The 22,589-nt window shown below is 47.3% G+C and overlaps 1 protein-coding gene across 1 annotated transcript in view; it reads right to left on the bottom strand.

Annotated features, from left to right (window-relative positions):
* DTX1 (deltex E3 ubiquitin ligase 1) overlaps positions 1–15,434 on the bottom strand; it is a 30,329-nt gene extending 14,895 nt beyond the window's left edge. Inside the window, exon 1 of the mRNA XM_083373558.1 lies at positions 14,821–15,434. Coding sequence (XP_083229684.1) covers positions 14,821–15,079 — 259 coding nt within the window. The 5' untranslated portion in view covers positions 15,080–15,434. The remainder of the gene's footprint in view (positions 1–14,820) is intronic.
* Between the last annotated feature and the right edge of the window lie 7,155 nt (positions 15,435–22,589).

Raw genomic sequence — 22,589 nt, 5'->3', positions numbered from 1 at the left:
GGAAGGGAAGGGAAGGAAAGGAAAGGAAAGGAAAGGAAAGGAAAGGAAAGGAAAGGAAAGGAAAGGAAAGGAAAGGAAAGGAAAGGAAAGGAAAATTTCTCTCCCAGTGACCTCTGATGGGATTTGCTGAGGGTTGAGGAGCACAAAACGGAAAGTGACATCAGCAAGAACATCGGAGCAGAAGGCTACCCTCCCTCCCTCATTGGCTGTGTGGAAACGTCCACAGGAAAGTTGGCCTAGTTCTACCTGACAAGGCATTGCAAGGTAGAACAATGGCTGGGCTGACCGGTCAGAGGGGCCAGAGGGCAAGGTCCGGTGACTAACCAAGCTCTGCTCCAAACTGGCCAGGCGGTTGCAACAAAGGGAGGCGCCCGGCTTAGATGGAAAGATACCCAGAACGGTGGATGTTTGTAGTGGCGACACCCCAAAAGAGCCCGGAGACGGCAGGCAGAGAGGTGTGCTTTGGAGACGTGAAAAGATGGGCGGGCAAACCCGATTTTGCCTGAAGAGCCCCCGAACCTGAAGGACTTAGCAAAGCTGGGGGTTTTAACACCCGATGTGGGATTTCTTATCATAGTGGTTTGTTTTGGGGAAAAAAAAACGGAATTGAAAGAGCCAGTTTGGTCTGGTGATTAGGGCGCCTGGATAGAAACTGGGAGACTGGGAGTTCTAGTCCCGCCTTAGCCATGAAAGTTGGCTGGCTAACTTTGGGTCAATCCGCAGGAGACGGGGAGTTCTGGTCCCGCCTTAGCCAGGAAAGCCCTCTGGATGACGACTTTGGGCCAATCCCCCGGAGACGGTGAGTTCTAGTCCCGCCTTGAACGCTGACTGGGTGACTTCTCTCTCCGCCCAACCCACCTCGCAGGGTCGTCGTCGTGGGGGCAAAAAAAAAAAATATTGGAGGAGGCAAGCGTGTTGGATACGTTCGCCAGCTTATTTGTAAAAATAAGGAAAGATGGGCGAGTGTTTTTTTTTTTTTAAAGACGTGGTGCAGCTGATAATCCAGGGCTCCGTTGCTTGGGATGCATGCGCTCTGCTGACTGAGGAAGATGACGCACACACACACAGAGAGAGACACATAAACCACTTTCTGCCTCTCTCCCTCCCTTGGTGTGCTCATGCAGCCCACCGCCACAGTCCATGCATGCAATCAATAATTGTGTTTGAAGTGTTACGTTAACTATGCATCTCTCCCCAGGGGCTCATAAAAACCAAACAGCAGTACGCCAGCAGTTTTCTTTGTGGAGTTTGCTTTCAGCCAGCATGGTTTGGCAAGCGGCCTGCGGCTTCAGCTTGCAGCAGCCCTCTCTAGCAGCAAGATCCCTGGGGAGGGTGGAGAGAGATGCTATCAAGAAGGGGGGGGCTGAATCTAGGCTGCAAGGGATGGAGGGAGAGAGAGAGAGAGAGAGAGAGAGAGAGAGAGAGAGAGAGAGAGAAAGAGAGAGAGAGACAGAGAGAGAGAGAGAGAGAGAGAGAGAGAAAGAGAAAGAGAAAGAGAGAGAGAGAGAGAGAGAGAAAGAGAGAGAGAGAGAGAGTGGTATGATAAAGCTCTCATGTAAAGCATTGAAATTTGGAGCGTGTGGGTGCGGGTGAGTGGTCGTCCTGCATTCGCGGCCACTGGGATGGACTCTCTGAAATGGACCGCAACGACATTCGCCCCCCCCATTTAATGGGGTCCCACTGATCAAGCCGTCTAAGCCCTAGCTCTAGTCAGAGCCCGGGTGGTCCTCGAGGTTACGACCACCGTTCCAGCCCCAAATGTACGTGGCTCAGCGGAGCATTGGTGACGAGTTGAGCGTTGCCCCATTTCACAACTTTTCCTCGCCAGGCTCGTTAAGTGAATCGTTGCGGGGGGTGGAGTTAAGTGAACTAGGCTTCCACACCCCCCCCCTTGACTTTGCGTGTCAGAAGGACGCAAAAGATGGGGGGGAAAATCACGGGAGCCCGGCCGACGGCCACCGTCATAAATAGGAACCAGCGGCTGAGCCTCCAAATTTGGATCGCCTAACCACAGGGCATGCCGCCACGGTTGTAAGCCTGGGGAAAAAAAATAGTCCTAAGTCACTTTTCCCTCCCCCGGTGCCGTTGTAACTTGGAACGGTCAGTAAATGAACTGTTGAAAGTTGAGGACTGCCTTTCTTTTTTTTTTCCTGCTCTGAAATTGGGGCTGACGTTTTGTTCTGAGGGAGAAAAAAAAAATCCAGCCAGATTCTCCATGGGTAGAATTGTGGGTGGGGGGGGGGAAAGGGGGTTCTTGCACATACAGTAGTGAAACGTTTGGCCAAAAGCTCGGGGCCAAACCACACACCCCCACACACACACACACACACACACACACACACACACACACACTTTGCACTGTACAATCCTCTCCAACTTTCCTGGTTTCCACCTAAAGGAAGAGTGGCTGTTCTTTCTTTAATCGCGCCCTACAAGTGTACGATGCTCAGCTAAATTCCTACAGCCATTCCTATCCCTATATGGTCATAACTTGGTTTTTAGCTGAGCATCGCTGAAGGGACCTGTTCGTTGCACACGGGAGACGCCCTCTCCTTCTCGTTGTGGTTATAATTTGGAAGAAAATAAAAGAGGATCGGGTTGTTTTAAATTTATCTTTTAAAATCTGCAGCGCTGAGGTCACTCTTTACGCCCAAGCAGGCGTTTGCAGATCCAGTTTCTTAGTGGCTTAATTTAGCCTTCTTGTTTATGGCCACAGATCGTTAAGAGAAGCAACGGCATTTAATTGCCCTGTTTTCAATTAAAATACTACCACTGTGTAGTTACACGGATGAGGAGAGGAAACACTGCTGTCCCTCTCTCGGAATTGGCTTTGTGAAGGGAAGGGAAGGGCAGAGGAAGGGAAGGGGAGGGAAGGGAAGGCAATTTTGCATTATTATTATTATTATTATTTTCTTTCTCTCTCGATTGTGCCATCTGACCTAAAATGCAAGAATGCAGCTTGAACCAAACCTGATTAAACGTTCAGATATGGCTTGCACGCCCTCCTTCTTTAATTGTAATTAGTTAAAGCCGTGAGGCTCTCGGCGTTTCGGGGGTAATGAAAATGGCTTTCCGCATAATAGTCTATATGCTGTCCTCTGATTGGGATTTTTAACGGGACCTCCTTTCATCAAGAAATCAGCAGAAAAACTTTGTTAACGATCTGGTCACCCCTTGGATTTTTAATGTCGTATTCTCCCTGCTGATTTCAACCGTGTCTCCGAGCATTTTGAAAACTGCCCTAGACAGAAAATCTCCACAGCGCACCTTCCCCACAGATATTTCACGTGCATACATTTTAGCTGAAGACAAATCCTCAAGATCAAAAGCAAACAGAGGGTTTTCATTTACAGGTAGCGCTCGCCTTACAATCGTTCGTTTAGTGACCGTCTGGAGTTACGACAGCCCTGGGGAAAAAAAAAGGGACCCGGGGCCATTTTTCACCCATAGGACCATTGCAGCCTCCCCACGGTCACATGATCAAAATTCAAACGCTTGGCAACTGGCATGTACTTGCGACGGTTGCAGCGTCCCCGCGTCACATGATCGAATTTCCGACTGTTTTTTTTCAGCTATTTCACACGACACCATGTACCACAAAACAGATTTGCTTGAACTTCCACAACCCGCAAAATTAGAATGTGGTTGATGACTCTGGGCGTTCCCCGAATGCATCCCATCATAATTTCCTAGCTACTTCTTAATCATGGACTCTTCTTCCTCCTCTCAGACAGTTTTGGGCTATTTATTAAATTAGTAGCTCAGCAGAACAAGTATTGTCAGCCAGATGCTGACTTTCCAAAACGGCTTCTGCTTTTTTTATTTATTTTATTCTTTTGATATTTGGAGGCGGGGATGATAAAACCGTGACCTTCTTGACAATTCCAGGAGAGATGAGAACAAAATCCTTTTGGGAAAACCTGGAGAGCTGGGCTGAATAAATTAGAGCAGGGGGGTCCTCAAGTTGAGCCATTCGGAAGCGGGCCACAGAAACGGAGGGGGAGTGCCTGCACACATGCGCATCCTCACTTGTGCAAACAGTGGGTGCACATGTATCCGTGCGCTGGCCCGCCACTCATGCGGAACCATCCCTTCTTCTCCCCCCCCGTCCTGTCCCGCCGGTCCACAAAGCCGGACAGGTCGGGGAACTCTGAATTAGAGGAATCAATTATCTAATTGATCCATTGCTGGTTGGAAGGACTCAAAGATGGGCTCCAGGCCAGATCATCACAGAAAAATCTATCCCTGGCTGCTGAGCATCAACAATGACTTGATGTCATGGAATCCATCAATTCATCAATTACAGTGATCCACGCCCCTCCGTTGGCCACGGGCCTGCTTGCTGTTAACCTCCCGGGCTAAATTTTTGCATAACCCAGCAGCGATTTCCTGAATTAATCCAACTGCCAGGTTCAAACACCAGGCGGACAACGAAGCTGGAGACCAACATTCATGTCACATCCCAGTTGTGAGGGAACTGAAGGGTCCCTTCTGAAGCTTTTGTCCCTCCCATTATCCAGCTTGGGGGGGGGAGGTTAAGCAGTCTCTTATCTGTCCATCCCCTTCTCTTTGTCCAGTCCCCCAAGGTCTTTCTCACACGCCATTGCAAACGCTCAGCATTAGCAACTGGCTCAGAGAATTCTATCCCATCCTTTAGGACTGGGACAATTTTGATCTTATCGCACAACTGTCCCTTTCCCCGCCCGGTGCCGTTGTTGGTCCTTTACGCAACCCAGGAAGGAAGATTTCCACGTGCAAACACCAGTTGGTGTTATTTTGTTTTCTTCTTCTTCTCATCTTTGTTTGTCCAGCCTGGTTAATTGCTGTAATCATGGCTATTAATCAACTGCCTTCTAAGCAATGCAGCAGAAAGGAGAAGATTGAATTAGACACCTGCTTTTCGCTGAATCAGCGCCTTTCCTTCTCGGGAGGAAGAAGGCCTAGGGAAGCGGACAGCTGGGAACAATCTGAGATTGCCTCATTCAACCTCCTCCTCCTCCTCCTCTTTCCGTGCAAAGGCTGGAGAGGTCTCTGTCCGACTGCAGCAGCGTTTCAACCCAAATTGGGCAGAGCGGATACGAGGGCTCTGTCGCAAGCAATTATATAAGAGATGCTTGTCTACACAAGCTGGGTGACGGGGCGTGAACTGTCTGCCGGAAAAAAAACTAGGGATCACTGCTTGATGCAAAGGTCATTGCGTCCATCCAAGAAAGGAAGCATGGCTACTCTTGATGGGTCACAACCGTATTGTAGGTGACCAGTCTGAGCCCGAGGGAGGGAGGGGGAGAGCGTGTCATAAGTCTCGAGCACCTGCGTGCCCAGAGGAGGCCTAAGTCCAGCCCTCCTTGACTCTTATCTACCGCCATTTTGCTTCGACCATTGGTAGTTCAGGATCTTGTGGAGACTGTTAGCGTGCCAGAAACCTGTATTCATTTCAACTGCCTGGATTCCCGATTTCCTGCCCTTGACAGGAACTTTTAAGTTGAGTCGAATAGCTGTGAAAGAGCTTAAGGTAGCCTCGGCTCGGTACGAGTCCACCAAAATGGTCTCAAGAAAAACAAAAACAAAGGAGCAATCTGTCCACGGGGATGCTCCATCCTCCAGGTCATGGTTGTCCCAAAGGGGCTTTCCCCCCCCCCCCAAAAGGCACCTGGACTTTGTTTTTCTTTGAAGACGTTTTGCTTCTCATCCAGGAAGCTTAAGTCAGGAGAATGATTTCTTGGATGAGAGACAAAACATCTTCCAGGAAAAACAAAAAGTCCAGTGGCCTGCCTGCCTTCCTTCCTTCCTTCCTTCCTTCCTTCCTTCCTTCCTTCCTTCCTTCCTTCCCCTTTCCCTTTCCTTCCTTCTTTCTTTCTTTCTTTCTTTCTTTCTTTCTTTCTTTCTTTTCTTTCTTTCTTTCTTTCTTTCTTTCTTTCTTCCTCCCTCTTTTTCTTTCTTCCTTCTTTGTCTTTCTTTCTTTCTTTCTTTCTTTCTTTCTTTCTTTCTTTCTTTCTTTCTTTCTTCTTTCTTTCTTTCTTTCTTTCTTTCTCTTTTTTCTTTCTTCCTTCTTTGTTTTTCTCCCTTCCTTCTCCCTTCCTTTCTTTTTCCCCCTCTTTGTTTCCTTCCTTCCCCCCTCCTCCCCTCTCCCCCTCTTCCTCTTTCCCTCTCTCGCTGGCTTCAGCTCAGAAGAAGATAGAGAGGTTCCTCCAGTTACGACAAAGCCCTTGGCCACCTGCTTGGGTGACCCAGGAATCTCATCCAAGCACCAGGCAAGCATGCCAACAGCTCCTGCAGTCTTGGCTCAGGGAGAAATGCAGCATTTGGGAGGTTGCTGGAAGCCTCCGTGCACCAGATCACAAGAGCTGGCGGGCGGCCTCAGGAAAGCAGAAGGGGACTGGATCCTCCTTCCTTCCCACCTTCCTACACAGATCCCACTGGAAGGATAACCCTGGCCATTTCCATTACAGGAACCAGATTCCCAAACCGGCCCCTTTGCATCAGGCCCAGAATCAAAATCTAAGCTGATTTTCCACCACACCCCTAAAACAGAGAAAAACAAGCCAAGATTCACACTTGCCAAGCTTAGTGCGAAGGCTAAGTCTGGTGTGAACGCAGTCCGGGAAGGAAAAAACTGGGGCGAGCTAAAATATGGTGTTGGAAGTTTGTTTTTGGAAATGATACTGCTTCCCAGATGTCCTCAAGATCCCCAGCAGGATTCTGACTCTCATCTCTTAAGCAGGAGATCCTGGATTGACAGCGGCCAATCGGGACCAGAATTTCTGTGGCGAACCAAGATGGCGGTTAAGGGAGCGCTGCCCAATGTTATGATCTCACGGTTAAGTAAATCCCTGCTAAGCTTGTAAGCCGCCCTGAGTCTTTGGAGAAGGGCGGGATATAAATGGAATTAAAAAAAAAATTGTTAAGTGAATCAAGCCGTCCTTAAGCCAATCGGGCTACCTCCCTTGACTTTGGTTTGTTGGAAGCTGGCTGGCTGTCCAATGCTCAGCTCACTGGTTTGGCTTTTTTATATATAGCTCCAGCCATTATTGTGTGCATCACGGTTGTTTACTTTCGCTATTCGCTATTTGGCAATAGCATGTTTTATATATGCATAAATTTTATCCTTGGATTTACTTTTGAGTTGGTCCAGGACTAAATAAAATAAACAGCACTGTGTAAACCATGGGGTCCGGCTTAAATTAATGAGAATCCAGCCCCCCGAAAGCTTATTTTAGAAACCATGGCTTTAGGTTGGTGTGTAAAATCACACTGAGGTCAAAGATGAATGTTCTTGAAAACTTGCAGCCAGATTTTCAAACAATGCAGGGTGGAAACAAATGCTGTTTAAGCAAAAAAAAAAAAAGGCCAGTAAATCAAGTGTGGTAAGTTACTAGGTAAATAAATAAAGCTCCAGGAAGTCAAGCAGGAGACCTTATATCATTTCAGACAAATGGTTGCCCAGTCTCTTCTTGAAAACCCCCATGTTGGAGCATCCACAACTTCTGGAGGCAAGTTGTTCCACTGATTAGTTATTCTCATTGCCAATAAATTTCTCCTTAGTTCTTTGCTTGTCTCTTTTTAGACTTTTAACTTTTATATACTGCTTTGAAGTTTAAATGTTTTATTATACACTACTAAAAGTCCCTCTTGTGTGTCCAATCACACTTGGCCAATAAATAATGTTCTATTCTATTCTATTCTATTCTATTCTATTCTATTCTATTCTATTCTATTCTATTCTGTTCTGTTCTATTCTATTCTATTCTATTCTATTCTATTCTATTCTATTCTATTCTATTCCTTTTTCTATTCCTATTCTATTCTAATTCCCTATTCCTATTCCCAATTCTATTTCCTATTCTATTCTATTGTTCTATTCTATTCTATTCTATTCTATTCTATTCTATTCTATTCTATTCTATTCCTTTTTCTATTCCTATTCTATTCTAATTCCCTATTCCTATTCCCAATTCTATTTCCTATTCTATTCTATTGTTCTATTCTATTCTATTCTATTCTATTCTATTCTATTCTATTCTATTCTATTCTATTCTATTCTATTCTATTCTATTCTATTCTATTCTTCATTCCATTATTCTACTCTACTCTACTCTACTCTACTCTACTCTACTCTACTCTACTCTACTCTACTCTACTCTATTCTATTCCTATTCCTATTTCATCCCATCCCAGAGATGGACAGTTCTAAAAAGTGGTCAATAAATCAATAAAAACAAACAATTGTTTTCTATACTGAGAAATCTCCCTTTCTGTTGAACCCACCAGCCCATTGCATCAAATCAGCACGTCCAGTCCTACTTTGCAGCTGGATCCTCGCTCTCCCAGCCTTTTCTTTTGAAAGCCATTTCTTTCTTTCTTTTTTTTCCCCTCGAAAGATTGCCAGTTTCAAAGCTCCAGTATTACAGTACATGACAGGTTTGCTACAGAACAAATGAGGGTGACTTTTTTTATTATTATTTCAAAGGATAATAATTATAAGAAAGTAGCAATTAGAAAGACAGGAGACACCCTGTGTCTGTCTGTCTGTCTGTCTGTCTGTCTGTGTGTGTGTGTGTGTGTGTGTGTGTGTGTGTGTCGGTGGAGCAGATCAAAGGTTTTAATAGCCAGGTAAGGATTATCCTCTTATCTTAAACAAAATAGTCATCAAAGGAAGAAAGAAGATTTTAAGCTGTAAACATTCTTACATTTTAAATTCCAGGCCATTATATGGAAGGTTTCGCATATATTAGAATGGAATAGAGCTGGAAGGGACCTCGGAGGTCTTCTAGTCCAGCCCCCTACTCAAGCAGAAGAACCGATACCATCCCAGACAAGTGACTGTCCAGTCTCTTCTTAAACACCTCCCGTGATGGAGCGCCCACAATTTCTGAAGACAATATTTGTCACCTTTTTTTTTTTAGTATGAACTACTTAAGCAACACCCATCACTCCTTGGGATTGTTCTGATTTTTCCCACCCTTTGTGATAATTCTCTAATGTATATAAATTTTATACTACCCTGAATCAAACAAAAGAGGGATTATATGCTTCTGTTTTAGAACATAAGTCTTGTTTTTACAGCGCGGTTAAATGAAAACTGTTAGTACTCGATTACCACCCGTTACACTGGAAGTGTGTTAAAGAACTAAGATCTTAAAATATTTCTCCTGAAGTCTACATCCAGTCATCGCACACAAAATCCATACTGGGATTATTTTTAACAATGAAAATACAGGATGGATGCAACGTTTAAGAATGAATAAACACTCTTGGCTTAGTTGTTGTTTTTTTTAAAAATGAGCATGACACTTTCGTTCTTACTTGCCAAGATATTCAAAAATGTTTCACTACTAGTCCTTGACTTACTACCACAAAGTGGGACCAGAATTTCTGTCGCTAAGCAAGGCAGTCGTGACTGTAACACAAGGACTACCTGAAGTTATATAACTGCTGTAAAGATGATCGGAAGGCATTTCTTTAAAAAAAGCAACACAAGGAAAAGAAAGAAAGAAAGAAAGAAAGAAAGAAAGAAAGAAAGAAAGAGAGAGAGAGAGAGAAAGAGAAAGAGAAAGAGAAAGAGAGAAAGAAAGAAAGAAAGAAAGAAAGAAAGAAAGAAAGAAAGAAAGAAAGAAAGAAAGAAAGAAAGAAAGAAAATCTTTGTTTGTCTCTCTTGTTAAACCCAACGTGTGAACTCCCTCTAGGATAATTGTTGCAAATCAATTCTTCTCTTTGGAGTTACAGATGTTGTTGTGGGTTTTTTTTTTTGGCAAAGCAGGTGGCTGATGAAATCTTTCCAAATCAGAACCACCAACCCCTCTCCAAAGCTTAGTGCGAGATGCTGCATCCTGGATGTTTTGAAAACATTGCGCTTTCTGCAGAGGGATATCGCTGCACACACAGAGAGAGACACAAACACACACACACACTTAGGGGAAGGGGGCCAGGCGACCACTGTAGGGAAGCTGTTGTTGATGAGCGAGTCTAATTCAGGGACCCCTAGGAGTCACAAGGGAACTAGACAAGAGATGTTTTTTTGTTGTTTTCCAGTGGGACCTTCATCACTAAGGGAGAATTAGTGTGACACACGCGCACACACACACACCGCAACCTCCTGGGAATAAACACAGCTCTATTTTCTTCAAGTCAGGCCGAGTGGGTGCAACGCCTGCCCAACTGGAAGGATGCTGTTGATCCATCACGCATCCTATCTGCCCAACGGAAAACCCCAGGTCAAGACCGAAATTGGAGGTTTGCAAAGTCTGGGGAAAGATGGAGAAAGGGATTTTTTTAGACCTGGGTTTATCAAATTCCCACCAGGCCGAAGGTGAGAGACAACGATGGCTGCCTTCAAGCCGGCCAGGAAAAAAAATATATCGCCATGCGTTTTGGAAAGGGGACTGCTAAGCTTGTAAGCCGCCCTGAGTCTTCGGAAAAGGGCGGGATATAAATGGAATTAAAATAATAAAAAAAATAAAAACCTGCAAAAATGACTTTGTCTGAGCCAAAAGAGACAAAGCGAACATCTCATCAACAAAGGAGTTTGGCCCCGTTTTACCACCACATATTTTTTTTTTTGGCCTCCGTTGTTAAGAGGATCGCTGCGGTTGTTAAGTTAGTAACCTGGTTGCTAAGTGGATCTGGGTTCCCCTTTGATTTTGCTGGTCAGAAGGTCGCAAAAGGGGACGTCACCCCGGGACGGTGCGACCGTCATAAATAGGAGTTGGTTGCCAAGCGTTTGAATTCGGATCACGTGACCACGGGGATGCCGCAACGGTCGTAAGTATGAAAAACGGCCGTAAGTCCCCCCCTTTTTTCACCCCCTACTGGCATCGTAACTTTGAACGGTCGCTGTTCACCGCCCTGAGTCCTTGGGGAGAAGGGCGGTATACAAATTAAATTAATAAATAATAAATAAATAAATAAATAAAGCAGCTGCAGTAAGTCGAAGACTGTATTTTGAAGGGTGTCGTGTTAAAAAGGAAGATAACCTTTTGGCTGTTATTTTTATTTTTTTTTAATTTTTTCGACCTCATCCCCGTGCAGGCCCTGATGCTCAGCGCAAAGAATGATGGGCAACGTAGTCCAATCCACTAGGAAAAAAAATATATAGGTTTGTCTGCCGTCTGTCAAGTCAGCTGGAACAATTGTCTGGTTGTGTTGTTTTTAAATAAGGTGCTTTAAATAAGGATGTTCAAAGTCAGCCAGGCATGAAGGTTTAAAGGCTGGCAGGTAACAATTGTATTCACAATAATCAACTCTCTTTCATTGAAAACACAAACACACAAATACACACATACACACACACACACACCCCTGTTTGAGCTTAGGTAAAGATGGGTTTGGGGTTGGATTTAAATAAGTTTGAACACATTTAACACATTTTTAGTATTGTATTCTTGGGCATAATGATTTAATTCTTTTTAATCTCTTTTTTAACTTTTGTATTTACATTTTGATATTTATTGCCCTGTACACTGCCCGCCCTGAGTCCTTCGGGAGAAGGGCGGTATAAAAATTTAATAATAATAAATAAATAACAAACAGCTTTCAGCTGTTTTTCACCCCAAAGATGAAAGTAAACAAGATCCCTGCATGGATTTAGCGGAGAAGGGGGGAAAAAAACACCCAGAAACAAATACAATTTGCAGTTGGTGACCTCCAGATCTTTTACCCAGAAGCCTAAAAGCAATATATGCAGATAGTCCTCCACATGCAACAATTCGTTTAGTGACTGTTTGAAATGACAAAGCCGTCGAGAAGAAGGAGCTTAGGATCTGCCTTCACACTTACGACCTTTTCAGCATCCCGGTGGTCCCATGGTCCAAATCTGGAGGCTCGGCAACTGGCTTGCACTTATGATGGTTGCAGTGTCCCGGGCTTATGGGATCTCTTTTTGCAACCTTTGGGCAAGCAAAGCCAATGGGGGGTAGCCGGATTCGCTTAACAACCGTGTCAGTAACCGAACAACCACAGGGATTCCACTTAACAACGGTGGCAAGGAAGGTTGTAAAATGGGGACAAAACTCACTCAACAAAAGTCTCGCATGGCAAGAGAAATTTGGGGCTCCATTGCGGGCGTATGTCGAGGAGTGCCTGTATTTCCCCCACCCGACAAATGCTTTCCGTTGGAGCCTCGGAACAACAGCCCCGCGAGGTAGTCAAAGCTGAGAAGAAAGAAAATAACAACTGGCCCCTCGGGAAAGTTCATGGAGACGTTCATGGGTTTCGATTTGATTTCTTTAACGCAGTACACAACGGTCGACTTCGCTTAGTGACCGTTCGAAGTTACGACGACGCTGAAAAAAAAGTGACTTAGGACCCTTTTTTGCACTTGCAACCGTTGCGGCGTCCCCAGGGTCACGGGATTAAAAAAAAAAAATCAGACGCCTGGCAACTGATTCATATTTATGACGGTCGCAGCGATCCCGGGGTCACGTGATCCCCTTTGGCGACCTTCTGACAAGCAGAGTCAATGGGGGAAGCCGGATTCGCTTAGCGACTGTGCTACTAACTTAACTGCAGTGATTCACTTAACAACCGTGGCAAGAAAAGTCGCAAAGTGAGGCAACGCTCACTTAATGACGGTCTTGCTTAGCAGAGGAAATTTTGGGCTTAAGCTCTGCAGATATCCGAAGAGGCCACACCTCGACTCTGTCTCAAACGTTTTATCTTCATCCCCTACCTCTGCAAACTGGAAGGAGAAAGCACTCTGCGTGTTCACAGAGGCACTCCGGTCTTTACCGCTCCATTTCCATCCCTACATCTTCTCTAGTTCTGTATTATTATTTTTTTCAGACTGAGAAGCTGCAGAGCCGAAACAGGGCCAGAGAGACGCTATGAAACCGTGATTCCTGTTGCTTTAATCCAGGTGCAACCCAGCCATTCACTCCCTGCCCTCATGAGATCTAGAAGCTTGTTCTTCAGTGATTTATTTCCCACTCCAGAACTACACCCCACTGTCTATTGTAGCAAAGCAGAAGAGAAATAGAAAATAGAAAAAAATAGAAAATAGAAAAAAATAATAGAACAGAATATAGAATAGAATAGAATAACAAATAATAGAACAGAAATAATAATAATAGAATAGAATAGAAGAATAGAATAGAATAGAATAGAATAGAATAGAATAGAATAGAATAGAATAGAATAGAATAGAATAGAATTGGAAGGGACCTTGGAGGTCTTCTAGTCCAGCCCCTGCTCAGGCAAGAAACCCTATATCATTTCAGACAAAGGATTCTAGGGGGTATCAGACTGATGTGCTGAGGTTTCCCTAAGATTTCCTCCCCCCTCTATGCACAAATCTATCAGGGCACCCCCAAATCGGAGGAAGAAGGCTTGGCTTTTCATCCTCAGGAGCTCACGCCACCATCGGTCCAGGCGAAGAGGCATTCTTTTGTTTTGAAAAACCAACCTGTTTTTCTTTTTTTAAAAAACCTTTTGACGACCACATCTTGGGCAACGCAGCTCCACACAGGAGGAAAGAACGCCAAAATCCGCACGCGCCACTCCAGTTCAGAGCTGGCAAAATTCTACACGCTTGTTTAAACTGCAGAGGGGGGGGGGAAGGGTTTGTCCTATTGACGTCAATTAGTCACCCGTTGCTTTCCATGTGTGTAGGGTGGCATAACTGGCTATCAGCCTGCAATGCTCCATCATCGTGGTGGTGCAAAGAAGACGGCTGGGATTGGGGAGGGGGGCCTTCCAGGACACTGTCTTAACTCCAATCCTACCCCTCTTCTTTGCACCACGAGTGTTGAGTGTATTGAGAGTTTATTAACTCAATAAACCTGGATTATTATTTTTTTCCTCATTATAATTATGCTTATACGGCGAAACACCGAAGCATCCGGGAGGCGTCTGCGTTTTCTGCTCACCCCTGAGTACCAAATCAGACCTTAAAACATCCAAAGATCTACTGGGCGTAAACCTCGTATTTTCAATCTTAAAAGGTCTTTGTTGCTACTGCTAGTAGCTTTGTTATGATCACACTGCCCTTCTAGCTACTGTGAGCAGCACTCTTCTGCAAGGACCACAGTCTGGCGTCAACTTAAAAGATGGAGATTTGCATGGGGGAAAAAAATACATCTCAGCTTCTTCAGGACCCAACAGCTCCATGTCTTCCCAGGTCATTAAGAAACTTAATTTTGTTGTAACACAATGACAATAAAACTGTTTATTCTATTCTATTCTATTCTATTCTATTCTATTCTATTCTATTCTATTCTATTCTATTCTACTCTACTCTACTCTACTCTACTCTACTCTACTCTACTCTACTCTACTCTACTCTACTCTATTCTAATTCTAATTCTAATTCTAATTCTAATTCTACTTATTCTTATTCTTATTCTTATTCTATTTGCTGTGCCCAAATCTTTGCCCCGGCTCCTACATTGTTCAGAATTGGGGAGTAAACAGCTTTTTCTAAAACCAACCCCTGCAAGCTACAATAGATTGTTTAAATCACTCAGCCTCTGTCTGAATCTTGCTGAATGTCTGGAACTCCCCAGAATTTTAGCCAAGGGGAGAAGCAGCCGGCATTTGCTGTCACCGAAAGGGACCCAAGACTGGAGAAACCGTGATTCAAAGGCTCTTCTTCCTGTCTCCCATTCCCCGCAGGTGGAAAACTAGCACGACAGGGATGCTTCCCAGCTAGAAACCTAGCACGTCAGGGTTGTTTTCTCCCATCTGTCCTGTTTTTCAGCCCGAAGGGTTCCCCCCCACCTCTCCCTCGACTAAACCCCGCATAAACCATAATTTCAATTACGATTAAGGGAAGGGGTTTTTTTTTCCTTCCATGCAACATTTACCGTGACGGGGGTTGGCGAGGCTTACCTGTATCCTGCCGGAATTGATGCATGGACTGTAAATCTATAATGTACGGAGACAGCTGAGCATCCACCTGCCCAAGTACCACGCTGCCCCGAGCATCTTCTTTCAGGATGTTCTCAATGTGGTGACAGACGGCCGCCGTGTAGGGCCTCCACCGGCTGTACTCGTTCAACCATTCCCACACCACGACCCGGGCCAGGTTACTGGGAGGGAAGCCCAAGCCGTTGGCAAAGAGCAGCGCTCCTGGAGCAGGCCGTGCCATGGTGCCAACTTCTGCGGGCCAGGCATGGACGGCTGGCAGGCTTCTCAGCACTTTGGGGTGCCCCAGGGCGGCTCAAGAGTAGCACCCCGTTTCTCTCGGAGGATGTGGAAGGGCTCTCCTCTCCTAGCGCCCAAACTGCAGCTCCAGCCTATGGCGAATCGGCGCTGTGTGAAGCGAGGAAGCAAGCAGAAAACTGGGCAAGAGGGTTCCGTGGGCAGGGAAGGCCAAGATGCCTCCGGTTAGAGAACCAGCCAGTGGTGAGTTTTCCAGGTCCGGTCAGTTTCAAGCAGAAAGGAAGAATTTAGCGGAGCAGAACACAGAAACCCCAAAGTCCATCATTCCAGAAAGGCAGTTGGAGCAAGGAGGCTCAGGAGACCTGGATCTTCCACAGCAGCTTTTCTTTTTTGGGGGGGGTAAGGAGGGGGCCCCCAGCAGCGACCTCTCTTCCTTTCCTTCTGCTGAGAAATAGACGGAGGGGTTTTTTTCCCCCCAGGTGTTAATCCTGGTTCTCAGCGGCACTCTTCTTGCCCCGACTCCCCAGCTCTGCTTTGAGACGACCCCCCCTCCAGCTCGGAGGACCTACTCAGGCACCCCCGAAGCCTCCCGGAATAAGCCCCCCCCCACACACACCCCGGGGATCTCGGAGAGGAGATCCGTCTCCTGCCAATCGCTCAGCTTCGGTCCGGAGGGGCAGAGTTGGTGGGTGGGTGGGCGGGTGGGGAGGGTCTCCTCGGTCCCGGTCAGTGGAACGCGGGAGGAGCCCCTCCGGCGGGAGATCCGGCGCCTCCGCGAAGCCCCATCTTTTCCGAGACGGTGTCACCCTCCTTTGGCGCAAACCGGTTCCCGAACCTGGTTTGGCTCCTGATGTGCAGGCGGGGAGGAGCTGGAGGACAAGCCTAGTGGGGGGGGGGGGGGAAGGAGGAGGAAAGGAAAACCGAATGAGGAGGGATCCAAATCGGAGCTTCTCCGGATCCAGCAGCGCTGGTCACTGCCGGCTGGTGCGATCTCCCTCCGTTTCTTCCTTCTCTCCTTCTCCCTCTCTTTTTTCCCTCCGTCTCTTCCTTCTCTCCTTCTCCCACTCCCTCTTTCCCTCTCTTTTTTCCCTCCGTCTCTTCCTTCTCTCCTTCTCCCTCTCTTTTCTTTTCCCTCTCCCCCTCTTTCTCCCCCCTCTTTTACTCCCCCTCCCTCTCCTCCTCTCCTTCTTTGCCCCTCTCTCCCTCCGCCTTTCTCCCCCCCTAACCCACCCGCCCCCCTCCCATCGCCCCACCCTCCCTCCCTCTCTTTGAGGTTGACAATCTTCGGCTGGAATGAAAAGACCCTCCCAGGCTCCCTCCAGCCCTCGCCCCCCCCCTCCACCTCCAGCTGCCTCCTACCTGGCCGCTGAAGGTCCAAGCGCCAGACACAAAAGAGGGAGGGGGGGGAGGCGAGACGGAGACGGGCAGGCAACAAGAGGGCACCGTCCGGATGGCAGGCGGGACCCCCCCACACACACACACACACTCTGGCTGGGCTCTGCTTGCCGCTCTCCTGCCCTCTCGGCACCCCCACCCACCCACCCAGCCACCTAAAGGCGCCGGCTGGCCCTCACCCACCCCACCCCACCCCTCCCCTCCTCCTCATCCCCCCAACCCCGGCTGCACACGTCAGAACGCCTGGGAGGCTGAGAGGCAGGGTGCCCAGGGCGGGGAGGGGGGCAGGGAGCGGGCGGGGGAGGGAGGGAGGGGGCGACGCCTCCCGGCCGCTAAGACAGAAGCCGGAACGTCGAGCCCCCCCTGCAGCCCCCCGCCTGCCCGCTTGCATCTGTCCCCAAGGGGGTCTGGACCCCTCCCCGTCCTCGCGCGCGCTGCCCCGGAGCAGGAATGGCGCAGGCTAAATGCTGGCGGGGGCGGGGAGGGAGGGAGGGAGGGGGGGACCGAGGGAGGGAGGCGAGGGGAGGAGGGGAGGGGAGGGGGGAATCCCTGGCCCCTCCTCTGGAGGCGGCCAGAAACCGCAGAGAACCAGCCGCCCGTCCTTTCTCCTCCCCTTTTCCCTCTCCACCCCCTCCCCACCCCGCACACCCACCCACCCACCCAGTTCCCAGCCACCACGTCCCCCCCCCCGGCTTGGAGAAATGATGCCACCTTGCCACCCTGCCCGGTTCCCTGCCAGCCAGTCGAGCGTGGGGCTACTGGCCCTCTGAGCATACACAGGACGGCCCCGCAAAGGAGCCGATCCATCCTCCTCCTCCTCCGAACAGGATGGGATGAAGGACCCCTGGGGGGTGGGGACAGCCGATCCGCTGTAGCGCCGATCGATCCACACCTGGGCTCTGCCAGGCAAGCTATCTTTAGGCTCAAGCTGGAGCCGGGCAAGGTCCCTCCCACGGACACGGTCCCGGCAAAGCAGGGGTTAACCCAGGGACAACACCCCACCCCCCCCTCTCCAGAGCGCTTCGCTAGGGCCCGATAGCCAAGGAACCTGTGGCCGTCCAGATGTTGCAAGTCCAGAGAGACTGCACAAGGGTGAGGAATGCTGGGAGATGTAGTTCCCAGGACACCTGGCATCTCCCAAGGTCCCCTGTTGAACCAAGAGAGATTGATTTACCTGAAAGAGTCCCACTGATGACGTTCCCTAGTTGGGTAATGAAACGTCTGCAAGAAAAAAAGAAGAAAAAAACAATTTCAGAGAGCATCATTCTATCTATCTATTATTTGTCGATATTTGTTTATATCTATACCTATCTATTCTCTTCAATCATTCTATATCATCTATCTATCTATCTATCTATCTATCTATCTATCTATCTATCTATCTATCTATCTATCTATCTGTCCATCCACCCACCCACCTACCTACCCATCTATCTATCTATCTATCTATCTATCTATCTATCTATCTATCTATCTATCTATCTATCTATCTATCTATCATCTATCCATCCACCCACCTATCATCTATCTATCTATCTATCTATCTATCTATCTATCTATCTATCTATCATCTATCTATCTATCTATCTATCTATCATTTATCCACCCACCCACCCACCCACCTACCTACCTACCCATTCAATCCATCCATCCATCCATCCATCCATCTATCTATCATCTATCTATCTATCTATCTATCTATCTATCTATCTATCTATCTATCTATCTATCTATCTATCTATCATCTATCTATCATCTATCTATCCATCCACCATCTATCCATCCATCCATCCATCCATCCATCTATCTATCTATCTATCTATCTATCTATCTATCTATCTATCTATCTATCTATCTATCTATCTATCATCTATCTTCCCAGCCGGCTTTCGACAAGGCAGATCCAAGGGGAAGCAGACAGGACAGGCCACAAGTCACAGTGATGTCTCGCTTAACAATCACAGGGATTTGAGTAATGACCATGGATGGCAAAAAAAGAGAAGGTCATAAAATTGGGTGCAGTCACATGATGCTTAACAGCAGTCACTTAACAAGCACACAACACATTTTCCAGTCCCTGTTATGGTTATAAAGTTAAGGACTACCTGTAATTCAGGAACCAAGCTATGGGTTGCACAAACACAATCTGGGAGAGGAGAAGGAAGTCCATGCAAGAAACTGCACCGCTAATCTATTCAAACCCCAAGGTGTCATTTAATTTTGCCTGGGGAAAAAATTAGGGAAGCCACACCCCAGTCTCTGCCTTCCTTTTGGCAGTTCCTGCACACCTTTGTTTTCCTAGCGATGCAAAACTGCCTCCTTTTTGTGGGACAAGCTCTTCTTCTTCTTCTTCTTCTTCTTCTTCTTCTTCTTCTTCTTCTTCTTCTTCTTCTTCTTCTTCTTCTTCTTCTTCTTCTTCTTCTTCTTCTTCTTCTTCTTCTTCTCCCCAGATTGTGACTCCTGTTGCTGTTACTTTTAGAGAGAGAGAGAGAGAGAGAGAGAGAGAGAGAAATCCAATTTACGCCCCACATCTTGCAGAAACGTAGCCTGGCCATCCTACAGGTTGGGAAGATCTCCGTTTTCTGCAAAACGGGGAAGATCAGTTCATCCCGAAGTGAGGTTCACCGACTGTTGCTTCTGACGAGATTAGACCATGATTAGGCCACGCGTGAAACGAGGCCAGTACATGTCTGCATTTTTTCTGTAATGCACTAACAGTAAGATGAAGGATGAGCCAGGCGGCTAAGGAGTGACTTGTGGCTCTTTAGCGCCCTCTGCTGGCCCCAAGTGGTCACACCGTTCCAGTTAAATAAAGATAACTCAAACCCGGCATTACGGACCCAAAAACATCAAGCATTCCTAAATATTATGCATGACTTATTATATTATGCAAGGGACGTGGTGGCTCAGTGGGTTAGGACGCTGAGCTTGTTGATCAGAAGGAAGACAGTTTGGTGGGTCGAATCCCGAGTTCCGCGTAACAGAGTGAGCGGCTGTTACTCGTCCCAGCTTCTGCCAACCTAGCAGTTCGAAAGCACATAAAAATGCAAGCAGAAAAACAGGGACCGTTCCGGTGGGAAGGGAACAGCGTTCCGTGTGCCTTTGGTGTCTAGTCATGCCGGCCACAGGACCACAGAGACGTCCTCGGACAAGCGCTGGCTCTTCGGCTTTGAAACGGAGATGAGCACCGGCCCCTAGAGTCGGAAACGACTAGCACGCATGTGCGGGGGAACCTTTACCTTTTTTATTATATTATGCAGTCCTCGGCTTAAAGCCGCCGTGCAACCCAAATTTTCTGTTCTTCAACGAGACCGTTGTGAAGTGAGGTTTGCCCCATTTGCCACCTTTCTCGGCCGCAGTTCTTAAGCAAAACACTGCAATTGTTAAATTAGGGACACGGTCGTTAAGAGAATCCAGCTAACCCCATCGGCTGATCAGAAAGGTCGCAAAAAAGGGGACGGCGTGACCCCGGGACACTGCACCCATCATAAATACGAGTCAGCTGCCAAGTGTCTGAATTTCGATCACGCGACCACGGCTGTAATGGTGGCAAGTATGAAAAACGGTCGTTAAGTCACTTTTTCTGGTGCCGTCGTAACTTTGAGCAGCCGCTCAATGGACTGTTGTAAGTCGAGGGCTATCTGTGCAACATTAACATCCCCCTTGAAATGCAGCTTCACCGCGGCATCCTTGGGGAGGCGGGGGTGGGGGTGGGGTTGACTCAAATCCTGTCCCCCAACTCTTTTAAGCTCCTATCAACCTCAAGCAGCAGCAAAAGTCTCATAGTCGGATATTATTGGGTGGCTGGCTTGACTATTGTTCTCTACCGACCAATCAGGGAACGTAAAACTAGAGCCTCATTTGAATGCCGGCAACTATATAAGGGGGCGCCAGGCGTCAGGCCACCCTGATTTGTAAAGACCAAGAGGAATGAGAAGACGCCTTGCCAAGATCTGGCTGTTCTCAGAATGCTAAAGAGGACTTATTTGATAAGCAGCAGGTGGTGGTGGAGCCAGAAAAGGAGGAGGAGCCAAATGAAAAGAAGGAGGAGCCAAGTGAAAAGGAGGAGGAGTTGTCCTCCTCCTCCTCTGAGGAGAAGACCGTGGAGGACTTTGTTCCGAAGAAGAAAGAAGTTACCGGTCAGATCCAAGAAAAATATATGCATCATAAGATTTCCCAAACGAGGTTATCGGTTGAATTGCCCCCTCATGTCTTGGTGTTTTGCCCGCTGGATACGGGGCAGCAGGAATCCATTCCGGGTGGCCAAACCTCACCCGTCGTGTAAGAAAAGGGGTCCCTGTCTTAAGATGCCCCTCCGAGCCAGACGTCGGTTCAAGAGGAAGACCCAGGCACAACGACGGCGCTGCCCAGATTTCCTACAAGCAGCCTTGAGGGAGATGGCCAAGAAGGAAGGGGCGAAACGGACAGGAGCAATGGCGACCAAAAAGCGCAGGCACTACTCTGAGAACGAGATCTTCTACAAGTTGGCCAGCTCTCTCTCGAAGCAAAGAGAAGACCATCCCGGGGTCTCGGAAAGAAGGTCGGAGGGGGTAGCCCCCAAGATAGCTCAACCAACCTAAAGACACAGGCCTCTCTCTTCTTGGAAGGAGAACGAACACAGAAGAGAGAGAGAGAGAGAGAGAGAGGTCAAGAACCTGCCTTACATCAAAGATCCACCAACCTTCAGGAGACCATCTAGCTTGATATTTCAGTCCCGGCATGAAATGACCCTTTTCCCCTGAACCCTTAAAATTAGTTGTATCTGTACCAGAAGATGAAGAAGAAGCAAAGACACTGTTTGAGGAGAAACCATCTCCCTGACTTCAGTCTTGACTTCAGATATTTTGTCGCCCGAGGTGGTTTTTCTGCTCGGACCCAATTTGAGGGTTTTAAATAAATAAAGTAAATAAAACAAACGGGATCTTTTGCAACACGGACACTGCATCCTGGGATGCTCAGGGGCAGCTGGGAAGGGGGGGGTTGTCTGTGTGTTTGTGCATGGATGCATTCCCCCCCCCTAAGGAGCAGAACGCGGAGCGCTTTGTGTAGAAATCTGATGGAATTGAAACTCCTTCCCCACCTCAACCCTGCTGGGTAAATTATTAAGTTTAAATCCTCGCTGGATCTTTGGGGAAAGGATCCCAAGTTAAAAAAGAAAGCAAATCCATCTGCGCGACGCACGGAGCTCCCCCCGGTTCACTTCTCACCACCTCTGGGTAGGGGTGGAAACCCTAGCTGCCAGTCAAACTTGGCAATCTGGGACCAGTTGTGGAATCAAAGCAGCCTCTGATTGGTTCAGGTGAAGGACATGGGATGCTCAATCCTGTATCTTTTTAAGATTTCACTTTCCTTTAAAACCCCTTTCTTCATTACAGGTAGTCCTACAACCAAAACAGAGGCCAACATTGTTGTTCCTAAGCGGGACCTTTGTTAAGTTTGAGTTAAGTGCATCACTGCAGGTTGTTAACTTAGCAACCCGGTGGTTAAGTGAATCTGGCTTCCTCATTGGTTTTGCTCATCGGGTCATCACCAAAAAGTGATCACGTGACCCTGGGACACCGCAACCATCCTAAATGCGAGCCAGTTGCCAAGTGTCTGAATTTGGATTACGTGACCCGGGTCGTAAGTGTGAAAAGCAGTCGTGTCTTTTTTTTTTCAGTGCTCAACTCAGAAATTTGAGGCTCAGTTGCCGTCTTAAGTCAAGGATTACCTGTATTGATCTTATTTTTCTGAACGTGAAAACATTCTCAATCAAAACAGGACCGAGAATCCTTCAAGAACTAGATGTGTGTTCTCTTTCGAGTCAAATATAAACTCCTAGCGACAACCCGACACCCTTGTGTCAGGCACAAAGTATCAGGACTGCCTGTTAAGATTGCAGCACAGAAGATTTATTCAAGGCTATACAGAGGAATCTGGTCAACTAAATTCAACACTTAAGTTGGCAGCAGATAAGGGTCAATGGAATTCAAGACTTGGAACATTTGTGGCAACATAAAGACTCTGAGCTGATGATGCGTTTAACTCCACCCCCCGGCTCTGCCTCTCCTCCTTCTACACTTTGGGAGTTGTGATACATACACACCAATTTTGTTTATTTT

Source organism: Vipera ursinii, assembly GCF_947247035.1.
Source record: "Vipera ursinii genome assembly, chromosome: 14".
In the NCBI taxonomy this organism is placed as follows: Eukaryota; Metazoa; Chordata; class Lepidosauria; order Squamata; family Viperidae; genus Vipera; species Vipera ursinii.
This window is presented reverse-complemented; position numbering and strand designations above follow the sequence as displayed.